Here is a 15,901-nt window from a genome sequence, read left to right as displayed (position 1 = left end):
CACCGGACGTCTTATCTGTTAGGCCACGACGACTTCAAAATTTAAACGCTTTCCTATTTTATTAAAATAAAACGTAAAAATCGGCAAATATCTCATGACTGACAGCGTTTTTTATTCCAGGTGCCAGATTCTCACGTCTCCAAGTGAAGGCCTGTATTACCTGGCTACTGCGCAAGTATACCTTGAAACCCCAGGAGTATAAACCGGAGAGATTCGAGAGAAGCGCTTTCAGTCTCCGAGATACAAAATCCAAATACGAATTCATACGGAGAACGAATTAGAATTATAATGGGATCTTAAATTTCACACGATATCTTAGTAATTAGTTAATCTGTTATCTCTTAAGATACTATTTTTAGATCTCCGTCCGTCAATGCAGTAAGAAAGAAAAAAGGTTGCGTGTAAAGGACCGCATTATGTGGAAGGCATTGGGGAAGGCCTATGTCCAGCAGTGGGCAGATAAAGGCTGATGATGATGATGATGTGTACTTATGTACGCGCGTAAGAAGTTATACTTTATTTTTATTAAATTTATTACTTTTTTTTTAAATATTAAATAAATAATAATAACTATTTAACGTTAATAATTTAATAATATTTAGTATGAATTATATCAAATAATAATTTTGTCATTTATATTACTAAATAATAGATACGGATAGTTAACCTCAATTGTATTGGAGCACTTAGAAGTTTGATGAGCACAGTTTTTTTCACAAATATTTTCTAATATTAATTAGTGATTATAATTCAGTTCTTCTTCAAATGTTCGTGTTAGCAACGTCCTCAGGTTTAAGCCCCGTGATCTCACCTACACACGCTAGGGTAAACTGAAATAGCCTCTCAAGGCTATCAGCGTAGGTAGGAGAAAAAAAAACGAAATATAGGTATTCATTCGATTGGTGGCGTTCATGAGGGAAGATAGTCGTGGACATGGTTTGCGTGACTCATTGCTTTATGTCTCTGTAAATGTGTGTTTAAATTCAAGATAATACCAAAGTGTTTATTCTGTATTTTGGATAATTGGTGATTTATGTCAATATTTATGTTGAATTAGAGTCAATTAATTAGAGTTTGAGAATAACAAATTATGTAATGTTCAAATTGTTGGAACGAAGTTCCTTATCGCGCGTTGTGAAAGGGGGCTAGACGGAAAAAATTCTTACGAAAAGTTGTCACGACACTTTTTAGATCCGTCATTCTGACCAATCAACGTGTAGGCGCTTATCGCGTGACATTGCTCGTATCCGATTGGTCCGCGTAATGAGTACAGTTTCTGGAGATAGCGTTTCAACAATAGTAATTTAGTTCATAGTATTGTTTTTTTCTTCTTCATAATGCCGTAATTTATTATTATAACTTTTAAAAAAAAATACAATTCCTTCACTAATTAATCGAAAGGAACTTCGTTTCATCCGGGTGTCCCTTGACACCTCTGAAGTTTTTTTTTAATTATTGTTAAATGGTTTTTCTTCTGAATCCTAAATATATAGTAATGATTCGTCATTGATCTGTAGTTGATTAGTTTAATACAAATGTTGGCTGTCCAGACCGACACCACGATCGCTGCATCCTTTTTGGCTAGCCGAGTCCCGCGATGCTACCCGCGGTTATTGTCGTACCGCCGCGGGGCGAAGCTAGTCTAAGTTACTCCTTATATCATCAGCTACCTATCAGTGAAAGTCACGTCAAAATCGGTGCAGCTATTCCAGAGATTAGCCGGAACAAACAGACAGACAGACAGAAAAAAATTGTCAATGTCATTTTGGTGTATGTACCGTATATATATTCATATGCATGTAGTAAAAAGCGGTTATTATAATATTACAAACAGACACTCCAATTTAATTTAAAAAAAAAAAAAAAAAATATATGTATTGATTTTTTTACTATTTGTTATGTTTTAACATGACCCCAGACATGATAAGCTTCCATTTAATAAGGAATAATTAAGTATCTTTGCTATATATACCTAATAGAGAATAAAGGTTCTCTGTCACTGGTGAAAATTCAGACTTCCTCTTATATCCCTACTAATATATAAATGTGAATGTAAGTTTGTTTGTTACGCTTTCACGTGAAAACTACTCAACCGATCATCATGAAACTTTGTACACATATTCTTGGAGGTATTAGAAGTAACATAGGACACTTTTTATTAAGAAAAAAAAATTTTTTTTTATTAAGAAACATTAAAATATTATTTGTCAAAAAATCAAAATCTAGCTTCTTCAACGCCATTTACCAGTTCAGTAATGAAGTTCCAATCCTGAGTACTGTAAATGAAGTCGTGGGTTAAATTTTACGTTATGCCAAAGTAACTATTCCACGCGGACGAAGTCGCGTGGAATAGCATTGTATAGTAAAAATCAAACCCGCAAAATTATAATTTGCGTAATTGCTGGTGGTAGGACCTCTTATAAGTCCGCACGGGTAGGTACCACCATCCTGCCTATTTCTGCCGTGATGCAGGAATGCGTTTCGGTTTGAAGGATGTGGCAGCCATTGTAACTATACTGAGACCTTAGAACTGATATCTCAAGGTGGGTGGCGGCATTTACGTTGGAGATGTCTACGGGCTCGGGTAACCACTTAACACCAGGTGGGCCGTGAGCTCGTTCACCCACTCATGCGATAATTTTTATTTATTGTAGACTAGCTGACCCGGCAGACTTTGTAGTGCCTCAATCGATAAATAAAAGACCTAAACTTTTGTATAAAATAAACTTAAAACCAACAAAAGGAATTCGTCCGACGGAGGACACATGAAAGGAAAAACAAAATAATTATTTTTATTTAATTCCGAGCATTTTCGTATTCATCTACCTTTTAAACCTTCTCTGGACTTCCACAAATAATTCAAGACCAAAATTAGCCAAATCGGTCTAGCCGTTCTCGAGTTTTAGCGATACTAACGAACAGCAATTCATTTTTATATATATAGATAGAAACATATCAAAAAGTGAAACATACGTTTTCCGCAATAACTCGATACCCAGGGCGCCTATTTCCTCAAACATAATTAACTACCTACGTCGAGAACTATTTATTTTCCACTGGCATCGGAGAGTGGAGTTGCTCATTAAGTTGCCTGCCCACAGCCAATCTATTTTGGGATTTCGGTGGATACCTTTCCGTTTAGCTGCCCCATATTATATACTTTTTCGTTTGAATCTATTTATTAAAGTCGCAATCTAATAAGTAGTTTTTTACGGGTGGTAGGACCTCTTGTGAGACCGCGCGGGTAGGTACCGCTTCCCCGCCTATTTCTGCCGTGAAGCAGTAATGCGTTTCGCACTGAAGGGTGGAGAAGCCGCTGTAACTGTACTTGAGACCTTAGAACTTATATCTCAAGATTTCGGTAGGCAGCGCCTTGGCTCTGCCCCTGGCATTGCTGAAGTCCATGGGCGACGGTAACCACTCAGCATCAGGTGGGCCGTATGCTCGTCTGCCTACAATTGCAATAAAAAAAAAAGATCTGTAGCGCATTTACGTTGTAGATATCTATGGGCTCCAGTAACCACTTAACATTAGGTGGGCTGTGAGCTCGACCACACATCTAAGCAATAAAAAAATTTAAAAAAAAGAGTAGTGTATGAATCCCAATCAATAACAAAAATGTGGGCATCTTAATCGTCCTTGTAAATGTTGACAAGTAATGCAATTGAAGACATCCCGAATACGTCTCTCTGCCTCTGGTATTGCTGACGTCGAAGGCTAACGGTAACCGCTCACCATCAGGTGGACCGTATGCTCGTCTGCCTATAACGGCAAAAAATTATAAAAAAAGACTATTAATGTTTTTAAAAATCTTAACGTAACTTACTTTTCATGGATTTAGCAAAATAATTCTCATCGAACATATTGCTGCCCTATACTGAGGCACTGGAATGAAGTCGATGTTGGCTCAAGACCAGCCATGGTCAATGTAAAATAAATAAAATGTACTGCTTTTTAAGATTTTGTATTACTAATACTTCAAGATTTTCTATTATTAACACTTCGGCCGTCTGGTGTAGTGGTAAGTGACATGGTCACTACACAAGCAGGTTGCGGGTTCGAATCCCGCCAAGGGAAGATATTTGTATGATAAATATAAATGTCTTTTCCAGGGTTATGGATGTATATTAAATATATGTATGTGTATAATAAAATCTTACATTTATTTCCGTTATCTGGTACCTGTTACACAAGTTCTTTACGAACTTATCACGGGACCAGTTAATGTGGCGTGATTGTTAGTAAATATTTATATTTATTTATAAAAAAAAAAAAAAAGTCATATGGAATTTCATTCTGAAATAAAATTTATTATTATTATTATTATAGTTTTAAGTACCTATATAATTTAATTTCTCTAATCGTTATTTGCTTCATGAGTATATAACGTACTTGCAATACAAAGAGCAGCAAACACTCGCATATGTATTATGGATTTGGTGCTGAGAATCTGCACAAGGAACCTAAACGTACCTGCCGTGAATTCCCGTCCTAAACTACAAAAAAAAACCGATTAAATCAACTTAATTAACCCTTTTAGAGTGACGGGGAAGATGATTTCCTCAGAGAGATGTTCGTATTTTTTTCATCTTATCAGTTCAGAGGTGTAGCGAGGAAGAAAAAGGGGCGCTCGTGAGTTTCGTTGGGTCCGCTTCTCATTAAAACTTTTACAAGAGAATTAAATAACGTACCGAGAACAAATCCGTTTACGGCGACAAGTTTAAACTTAATTTCGAGAATTTTCCATTTGCATACAACGATTCTTTTCAGGTTCTCGGGCCGGGTTTATATTGTTTTATTCGTGATTAAATATTTTGCTTTCAAAACTTATTCGGTACGGGACGCGTGTCCACGAATGACTTCAGAGATGAAGGGAAAACAAAGGAAAAAAACTGTGTAATTAAAATATATAAATGCAGCGAACAAACTTTTTACTGGTGGTAGGACTTCTTGTGAGTCTGCCACCACACTGCCAATTTCGGCCGTGAAGCAGTAATGCGTTTCGGTTTGAAGGGTGGGGCAGCCGTTGTAACTATACTGAGACCTTAGAACTTATATCACAAGGTGGTTGGCGCATTTACGTTGTAGATGTCTATGGGCTCCAGTAACCACTTAACATCAGGTGGGCTGTGAGCTCGTCCACCCATCTAAGCAATAAAAAAAGTCGTATCGGGAAGTAACCGATTGATAAATGCGCCCAACTAAAAGATATTTACAAAACCGCTTTTGAAATGTGAAATTTAACCCATCTTCATCAACCGTGGACAAGTTGTTTCTTGTTTTATCAGGTGGGCTCTGAGATCGTCCACCCATTAAGGAATAAAAAACAGATGTCGAACGCTGCCGAACGCGGAGGCCGATTGTACCTCTTTGTCACTCGTTGCACGCTCTCGCTTGCACTTCAAGCCTTAAATGGAACGCCTCAATGAGTCATGTTTTTTTGTGCGTGCAGCCGGCTCTATTGAATTACAAGACGTTGTCACGTCAAAAAAAAACTGTTCTTTAAGAACATAATAAAACTCTAAATCTGAAAATATGGTTTCCAACTAGCTCAATAACGGCACGCTATATAAAATGCTCCCTCAAATCCTGAGAGAACAGTCGCGTAACAAGCTGAACCAGGCAACGAAACAAATTTAAAACGAACTTTAAGCTCGGTACGCAGGCGAAGCTGATTTTAGTTTCACTAGTGGTCACCCAGTTGTCGAAATTCTACTATAATTATTAATTTAAATTATAGGATTGAACATTATTACGGTTCTGTTGTCAAAGGCTTCACTTCTATAGTCACAGATTTCGTCAAGACTACACTATAGAAAAACAATATTAATCTATTCTTAATTTAAACACAGTCTCCAACAATAAACAAAAGAGTATATGTGCGTATGTGTGTCAAATACATGATAGTATATGTAATGTTTTTTTATTGATTTAATGTATTTTTTATGGATCATTAAAGAAAAATTAACATTCTGCTCCCTTTCTCTATAAGCGTCGGAAATTTTACACTCCTCCGTCTACGCAATTTTCTCACGTTGACTTTTATCTGGTCTCCTGCATGTTGAAGCAGGCTGGCCCATTGATTCGGGTTCTTCCCAACACCGGAGTTTCTGACCATGATCCGGTGCGATAATGGTTTTGTATTTCGTATGGGACCAGACGTTTTTAAATGATTCAATGGTAAAAACTCTTTCACATCTATCAATTACTCTTATAAATTGTATGTGCATAATCAAGGGAAAGTGAGACTAGCCAGTGCAAAAGTCTTCGCAAGTTAAAACGTCCATGGTAGGTTAGTTTGTTGCGACCAAAACTGAGGGCTTCTTAGGTCTACCGGTTATCAAATCTCTTTAGTCAGACTTTTGCATGTAGTATTCTTGGCGTCCTGCCAGAGAGATATGTTTTCGACAAACCTTCAAAACTTTAATTCGTGTAACATATTGAAAAAAAATATCCCTTTTTCTTTCTACGCTGTTTATTCTGAAAAAGTTAAAAGTATGTATTTTGTTTCATAAAAGTAAGATTTCGACTGGAAATGAAGAAAATTCAGTGAAACCACAAATGTCAGGAATATGTTTTCTATAACTTAATATTCTAAGAGTGGCGTCGGAGTAACTTTGAGTTAAACATAAATTCTGCTTAGCACTAATGGCAAGGGCTTATCCTCTGTCCTACATATAAATATGGGCACTTATTCACTATTATTTCGTTCGTAAACCAAAATATACTGGGTTTTCTTTTTTGCGCAGACAAAATACACAACAAACACAAATGAACGCTAATACTTAACTTGTCAGCTTAACCGTCAAAATTGTCTCTTTCAGGAAACTGTTGAATGAACATTGCTTTGCTTGGAACGTAAATAATGGAATTTTGTATGATATTACCGACTGTATTGCGTATTGGACGTATTTCTGCCTCGAAACATTCGTGCATTCTAGGACAAACGTTTTACAGTATTCTTAAGGTCACCAACTTATGTCGGAGTTCTCCTGAAATTAATATTGTTACGCCGGTAAGAGTAACGCCATCTATCGCCGAATAGCCGAACGAATATCGAAGGATCTGGTAACATTTTTCTAGGGCGCTCGCTAACTGTCTAACGCCATCTATTGTCAGATAGCGGAAACATATAATGCTCGACTTTTGGGAAACATTCTCGACGATTCTAGGGATTTCGTCTCGACTGTAAAAGCGTTGCAGAGATGGCGCGCAGTCGGTCAGTGATCGGAGCTGCTCGAGGCGAAGCAGCAAACGCATCGCCTGAGGCGAGGGGGAGGAAGCGAATTGAGATTTTTTAATTGTTTATGAAGTGTTCTAAGTGATAAATACAGTTTTAAGTTGTACTTTGGTGGAACATTTATTTATCCCGAACGTAACCCAGCGCGTAACAATATCATTTGATCACAGCAGCCGTGGAAATTTCAGTTAAGAAGAAGGTCAAAGAACAGCTACCACATTGTGAACAGCTGATATAAGGGACAAAATCTTACTCGATTACTGTCGATTACATTACGCGAATAAAAAAAGAGAAAATGTGTCTTGACAAATTGATGATAATTAACGTTGTCTCTTTCCCACAAAGCGAGTGCTAGTGCAAAGCTTATTCCGCAGTCTTGAATGTTGACGTCATGGTGCAAAACACTGCGCTCTCTGTGGGACGAAAAATTAAAACGACTGCTACTTCCGAAACACACATCGAAGGTACTCGACTTGCCTAGAATGTTCTTGATAAATCTAGAGATATCGTATCGACTACAAAAGCGTTGCCGCGATGGCATGGAGCCAGTCAGTTATCGCAACTACTCGAAGCGAAGCAGCGAACGGATCACCTGAAGCGAAGCGGAAGAAGCAAATTGGGAATATTAAAGTGCTCGTTAAGTTTTCTAAGTGTTAATAGAGTTTTAATTTACACTTCGGTAGAATTTTAATTTTTTTTTTATTGCATATATGGTTGGACGAGCTCACAGCTCACCTGGTGTTAAGTGGTTACTGGAGCCCATGGACATTAACAACGCAAATGCGTCAGCCACCTTGAGATATAACTTCTAAGATCTCAGTACAGTTGCAACGGCTGCCCCACCCTTCAAACCGAAACGCATTACTGCTTCACGGCAGAAATAGGTAGGGTGGTGCTACCTACCCGCGCGGACTCACAAGAGGTCCTACCACCAGTAAAATGGCTCACGGCTATGGCTTTTTAATACGCTTTGTTCTTATTACGATTTGAAATAATAAAATAATAAATAGATATGCTTTAACAAAAACTGATTTCAAATAGAAAAAAAATCCAAAACAAAGTAATATACACTAAAAACAATAATCATCGAAATCTGTTGGCGTAATATTGAGTTATTGAGTTATTCATCTATTTTTCGCGCGCAGGTACTTAATGCAAATTTAAGACTTATGGTTTTCGCATGGATACCACTCAGCGTCAGCGTCAGCTTTCTAACAAAAAATATACATCAAAATCAATCCACCCAGTCAAAAGTTTTGAGGTAACAAACATAAAAAAATACAGTCGAACTGAGAACCTCCTCCTTTTTTGAAGTCGATTAAAACGAAACAGACAACACAAATCTCTTGACACAAAAAATCGTTACGATACCACCGCGATACCTTTCCTAGGGCGGCTTTAATTCGTTTTCATTACGCGTATTCCTTTCAAGGGACCGATGGAAGAAAAACAGCCCAATAGATTACATTACACTACGCGTTATTTTCATAGAACACATTCGCTAAGTATTTTCAGTTGTAGTTGTTTTACGAATGATTTTTGAAGTTATACTTCTTTAGGCGCGTTATGAAAAATTGATGAGAGTGAAATTTTACGATGCGCGCGCACCGTGACAAAAAATTAACAGAATGAAGTTGCCCACTAAATCGCTCATTACAATACGACCGACGTAACTCAGCGAGTCTGAATATAGCCGCAGGTGAACTTTCCGAACCGTACCGAGAATTACCGAATTTATACGATATGCAATATGAAAGGAAGAAAAGGGATGTCCAATATGCGTGTTTGAGGATGTTGTTTAATCGATTTTTTTTCAAATTGATTAAAATTTAAATAAATAAAAAAAAATTAATAAAAATAAAGTATAACTTCTTACGCGCGTACATAAGTACACGCACCCTTTTTTTGTAAACTCGGTTCTTTATTTACATGTGAGGACTTTTGTGCGTTATCTACAAAGACTTCTTAAGGAACTCAAATACTTTCTTGTACTTGTTACTCTAACCCGAACAACATCAAAACACTAAGCCACATCATAGTTCTTTTTTAAATCAAGATTAAATAAACGATTTTTATTGGTTTAGATTCCCCGAGAAGCGTTTTATTTATTATCGCCATGTTGTGGGTCGTGAAGAGATGCTCGGCTAATGAGAATGTAATTAGCTGTTTGCTCGGATGAATTTACGAGGCTCTTCGATCGTGTTTTAGCGGGAGTTATCCGGGTTTTTGGAATTCAATGTTTTTTTATGAAATTGATTGGAATAGTGTGCTTATATCTTAAATTTCAATTTAGAATTTATGAGATCGGGAGAACACATTCGAAGTTTGAAGTCGTCGCGGCCTATAGGATAAGACGTCCGGTGCATTCGTGTTGAAGCGATGCAACGGTTTTCGAATCCCGCAGGCGGGTACCAATTTTTCTAATGAAATACGTACTTAACAAGTGTTCATGATTGACTTCCACGGTGAAGGAATAACATCGTATAATAAAAATGAAACCCGCAAAATTATAATATAATTTGCGTAATTAGTGATGGTAGGACGTTTTACCAGTCAGCACGGGTAGACACACCGCCCTGCTTATTTCTGCCGTGAAGCAGTAATGCATTTCAGTTTGAAGGGTGTTGTACTGTAAAAACTGAGACCTTAGAACTCATATCTCAAAGTAGGTGGCGGCATTTACTTTTAAATGTCTATGGGCTCCGGTAACCACTTAACATCAGCCGTGAGCTCGTTGACCAATTTAGCAATAAAATAAAAAAGAGCACAGCCCATTCGTCGAAAGTTAGGATCACGCATTAAACATTTTACATTGGTCAGTGATTATGGGGGCGCTGACATCACGGCGCCTCCACATATCTTCGCTTATTGATAGACTCCAGCCTTGACAGCAGATTGGTCGTATTGCGATGCTCCGTTTCCCCCTCGAGCGTGGTCTTCCACAGGTGTCAGTCCTCGGGTCTTTCTTGAAGAATCATCAGGCTAAATCCTACGGGACCCAGGGGAAGGACTATATTGAGTATGCGCATCTTCACACTGCCGATGTGATGCTCGCTGACAGCTAGATCCGGAAATAGGGCATTTAGGTAGCGCTCGAGAAATCCTTAGCTCTACTTTTCCACAGATCTCAAAGAGACTTGCCGATGACCATCTTATGATCGAAGACGTCCTCTTCGAAGTCGAATGTAAGTCTGGTATCTCAACCTCAAATTAGAGAGTCGTCGAAGCTTCCTCGCCCGTTTCGAAAAGATAGACTCTCGGCAGATAGCTATCCTTGATCTGGATTCTGCCAAACGTCGGGGAGTACAACTCAATGATGCACTGACTCTACATAGAGGTGGTCCATGACACGCAAAATCATGATTATTAAATGTTCTCTGATTTAAATAATCGTTGTCTATCACTTTTTTTTTCTACCTAAGCTGATAGCTGACGTTGCTAACACGAACCCTAGCAAGAGCCGTGCTTCGCAAAATCTACCACTGGATCCGAAACGCGACCCACAGAGAAGATCCGGCGAGAAACTCAGTGGGCTCTATCACTAGTAGCATTCATTTAACTATCGATTTTCAACACCAAAACTAAAATCCGCTCGCACGAATGTTTTCAAAATTCCTTAGCTTGATCCACAGATAAAAACTTTCAGCCACCAAGCTCGAGTTCCGGCCAAAGGTTACAAAGCTTCTTAGTAAAGTTTTATACTGATTCTGATCAAATAAAATGTTTAGCAACCCAGGTCAAATCAAGAGAAACACCAAAAGCTCGCTCTGTTTTATGTTCATATTTGAAACTGTCTAAAGCGTTGATGGCGCAAAAGCTTCAAAGTTTCAAAGATATTAATACATACACGTATATTCTATCTGTAATTTAATTAAATTAAACTAATTTCTCGACATGAAGATCCAAGCTCACATCCCTGTTGATGAAGCCATTACCGTATAAACAGCACAACATTAAGGTCACCACCCGTCCATAAGATATGAAATCATTTTCTCTAATTGTATTCTATTGTCTAGCAGCAATACTATCAAATTCTCGTCCAACCAAAGTCGAAACGCAAGACTGTTTTGAGTCAATAATATAATATGAATATGTAATCTAGTGGTAGGGCGCATTGTGAGTATGAACATTACAGATCGGTATTCTTTTGCTACTTTTGCATTACTCTGTATATCGGAAATCAATCAATCAATGTCTCTTAGTTCAGTATGCCTATTGGCATAGGCCTCCTCTACCACCTTCCATTGTTTATCTTTAGCAACCCTCCTTCTGTTAGGACCGGCTGTCAATCTTATCTCGTCCTCCCATCTCATCCCTTGCCTTCCTCTATTTCTTTTACCATCTCTAGGGTACCATTCAGTGATGATCTTGCTCCACTTTCCTTGAGTACTTTGCAATGTACAGCCCGTCCATTTCTACTTCTGTTGATCCATCTTTGCAAGCACATCGGCAATACCTATACTAAAAAAAATATTACCCACGCGAATAAGAATAAGCGAACGGAAGCAAATTCACTAATGACCTCGGATATTTGGGGTAACTATATTTGATTTTCCAATTTCCGCAATGGCAGTCGTCTACCTATATTCCGCGGTGGATCTGATTCATTAGCGTCACTAACGTATTTCCCCGCATATCCCCTGATAGCCCAAGGGGCTATTTCAGCTACGCGTGTAGGTATTGGTGAGCTCGCGGACTCGACTCGTGAAAATTCGCTAACATTAGCTTTGCTAACACGTCATCTGATAGTACCTACGCGGTTATAGAGGGCACAATCCTCATCATCGCTCTTCAAAGTCTCATATGCAATGATTGCTTCATCGCAGAACGGCAATGGTCTTGAAACTTTAACTACGTTACATTCAATTATTCTAAATGAACAGAAATATTACACGGATTCTAGGAATTAACTTCAAAAGATCGTTCCCTCTCGGCGTTACGGTGAGTGCAATCTAATTATCTGAACCAACTCACCTCTTGCGACCCTCATTGAAGCACGAAAATCTTCTCGATTATTTCCAAAATGTACATATAATATTTATTTCTTAAAAAAAATGACATTTCGTTGTCTCTTACGAGTATCTACCTATATAATAACTAGTGGTCCCGCTGTAGTCGAAATTCGACTATAATTAATTGGAATTGTAAGTTTGTACACTATTATGATTGTATTTTATACTTCTATAATGACAAATTTCGCCAAGACTACACTATAAAAAATATTAACAAACAATATTTAATCTATTCTCAATTTGACAACAGACCCCAAGAACAAAAGTTTGACAATAAATAGTATGGACGCGTGTGTGCGTCAAATACATGGTATATAGTGTGTGTAATGTTTTCTTTATTGATGTAATGTATCTTTTATGCATTATTTAAAAAAAAAATTAGCATTGTGCACTTCTTCTCTATATTCTCTATAAGTGTGCAAAATTTCATACTCCTCCGTCCGCGCAATTTTCGTAAAAAGGGATACAAAGTTTTCGCTTCACGTATTAATATAATATAATACCACGGCATCTTTGTTCTCAATTAGTTTTTTTTTTTTTTATTGCTTAGTTGGGTGGACGAGCTCACAGCCCACCTGATGTTAAGTGGTTACTGGAGCCCATAGACATCCACAACGTAAATGCGCCACCCACCTTGAGATACAAGTTCTAAGGTCTCAAGTATAGTAACGACGGCTGCCCCACCCTTCAAACCGAAACGCATTACTGCTTCACGGCAGAAATAGGCAGGGTGGTGGTACCCACCCGCGCGGACTCACAAGAGGTCCTACCACCAGTAATTACGCAAATTATAATTTTGCGGGTTTCATTTTTATTACACGATGTTATTCCTTCACCGTGGAAGTCAATCGTGAACATTTGTTGAGTACGTGATTCATTAGAAAAATTGGTACCCGCCTGCGGGATTCGAACACCGGTGCATCGCTCAACACGAATGCACCGGACGTCTTATCCGTTAGGCCACGACGACTACAAAGTAGTCTACAAGTATCAGATACGGTATTCCAGGTAATGGTGTGCATGTGCTACGCTGTACTAATTCTTGATTAAACTGCTTGAACTACTTGATGCCGTTGAATTTGGAAACTTATTTATTTATAAACTTTACAAGACATCATAAAAATACCACATCCAAAGTGTTTCTTCACTCCGAGACACAATCATGCCAATAAAAAGCAAGTTTTTTTTTACAACGCCACCGGTTGTTGATACTGGAATTCAATTTAGTCTGGTTGCATTCTGATGTAACTTCAAGATTTTCAAGCGCTGAAGACTTAACGAAGTGTGCTGTGTAATGCTACGGAATGATGATTTGCTCGAACGAACGCTCATTGGTATGCAAGCGCATTTTCGCTTTTCTTCAAATACTAAAGCGCTGCGGTTCAGCGGTTTTTTCTATTATAAAGACTGTACAGATTGAAACATTTTCGTGTTTCTATTCAAAGATTTCGCTAGAATGTGCTTTCGCTAGAAGAATTCGGCTAGAATGCATTTGTAAATCGATTTAACTTTTTTTTATTGCTTAGATGGGCGTATAAGCAGCCCACCTGGTGTTTAGTGGTTACTGGAGCCCATAGACATCTGCAACATAAATGCCGCCACCCACCTTGAGATATAAGTTCTAAGTACTCAGTATAGTTACAACGGCTGCCCCACCCTTCAAGCCGAAACGAGTTACTACTTCACGGCAAAAATAAGCAGGGTGGTGGTACCTCCCTCGTCGCGGTCATAGGAGAGGACCTCTCGCTGCCGCGCGTCGTGGCTACGATGCACGGCAGCGACGAGTCCTGGAAGGCGATGCTCGACTTCTGTGAGTCCACCATCTCGCAGAAGGAGGCGGCGGAGCGAGAGAGGGAGAGCTCTTCCCTTTCCGCACCGATCCGTCGCCATCAAGCCGGAGGCCGGAGGCGGGAATACGCCCGTACGTCCCGACCCCTGGAGGTAGCGGCCTCCCCCCGGTGAAAGTCAAGGGGCGACTTGAGGGGGTGAGGCCGCGCGGCGCGCTACCAGCACTCTAGCGCGCTGCCGTGGAGTAAATAGAGCGACCGGTCGACGTTGTATCGCGTCCTGACCCGGCAGGCTGGTTCTGGTCCAGCGGCGTATTCCGGGACACCAGCGGCACCGTCTGGGCGGCCCGACGGGCTGCCGTACCGAGACGGCTGACGTTTCAGAGCCTTCGATTCGCCTCGAAGTCTCCGTCGGCTGCGCGTCCTTGGGGTGAGCCGCGCCGTCTGGTTGTAGTGTTGACCGCGGTAACCCCCCTACCTCATCCGGGTTCTGACCTCGGAGGGGATCGGACGTCGGGTGTAAGAGTGAAGAGGAGTCGTTTAATGGGTGGGCCCTAAAATCCTTGGGCCCGCGGTCTGCTCACAACATCATGCAGATCGTTGAGTCTCACATACCCCGCGCGCCCCTTTTGCGCGGGGACCTCGTAGGAGGTTCGGCCCTCTACGCGAAAAAATAAAAAAAGGGTGGTGGTACCTAACCGCGCGGACTCACAAGAGGTTCTACCACCAGTAAGATACTTAACTATTATAATATTAACCAAATTAGCTTCTTTGTGTGTCCCTAATCGTCTTTTACAAAGAACGCGATAGGACCCACCATTGATTAAATTAAAATATTTTTATGTCAAACATTTAACAAGTATAGTTTCATTCTTTCTCAAGGGTAACAATTTAGATTAGGAATACAATTTATTACTTTCAAACCTTTTTAAATGTACTCAAAGAGAAGTTTATTTATTTCCTTTTATTGCCCTTGTAGGCAGACAAGCATACGGCCCACCTTATGGTGAGTGGTTACCGTCGCCCATGGACATCAGCAATGCCAGAGGCAGAGCCAAGCCACTGCCTACCAAATTTTATCCAGCCTTTCCCTGGGGTGCGTTGAAATTAAGGTTGACGAAACCATAACTCTCGGGGTATACTTCCTTCTTGAACAGGTGTCTCGCCAAGTCCATAGTTCACTTCATACTTTCCACTCCCATTATATTGGCAGCGTAAAATGTACGGCATGGGGTTCCCCAGTTACGGAATCGCGTGGCGAGTTCCTGTCGGACTGGGCGATCGCGACCGGCCTCTGTCTTCCCCTTAGGTGTTCTGTTGAGACCTGCTTAAGGTGGAACAAGGAATCACAAGTGGAGGCAGCCCACAGGCAATCACAGTGGCCGCGAGGGCGCCGATGCCCGCACGCCATTTTGAAGTCGTCGTGGCCAAAAGGATAAGACGTCCGGTGCATTCGTATGTAGGTAGCGATGCAACGGTGTTCGAATCTCGCAGGCGGGTACCAATTTTTCTAATGAAATACGTACTTAACAAATGTTCACGATTGACTTATACGGTGAAGGAATAACATCGTGTAATAAAAATCAAACCCGCAGAATTATAATTTGCGTTATTACTGGTGGTAGGACCTCTTGTGAGTGCGCGCGGGTAGGTACCACCACGCTGCCTATTTCTGGCGTGAAGCAGTAATGCGTTTCGGTTTCAAGGGTGGGGCAGCCGTTGTAACTAACTATACTGAGACCTTAGAACTTATATTTCAAGATGGGTGACGCATTTACGTTTTTAGGCTCCAGTAACCACTTAGCACCAGGTGGGCTGTGAGCTCGTCCACACATCTAAGCAATTAAAAAAAAAAACGCCGC

The 15,901-nt window shown here is 39.9% G+C and overlaps 1 protein-coding gene across 1 annotated transcript in view; it reads left to right on the top strand.

Annotated features, from left to right (window-relative positions):
* CYP337A2 (cytochrome P450 6B1-like) overlaps positions 1-4,167 on the top strand; it is a 7,729-nt gene extending 3,562 nt beyond the window's left edge. Inside the window, exon 2 of the mRNA XM_028184102.2 lies at positions 121-4,167. Coding sequence (XP_028039903.2) covers positions 121-281 — 161 coding nt within the window. The 3' untranslated portion in view covers positions 282-4,167. The remainder of the gene's footprint in view (positions 1-120) is intronic.
* The last annotated feature ends 11,734 nt before the right edge of the window (positions 4,168-15,901 follow it).

This window comes from Bombyx mandarina, chromosome 15 (assembly GCF_030267445.1).
Source record: "Bombyx mandarina strain Sakado chromosome 15, ASM3026744v2".
NCBI classification, from domain to species: Eukaryota; Metazoa; Arthropoda; class Insecta; order Lepidoptera; family Bombycidae; genus Bombyx; species Bombyx mandarina.
This window is presented reverse-complemented; position numbering and strand designations above follow the sequence as displayed.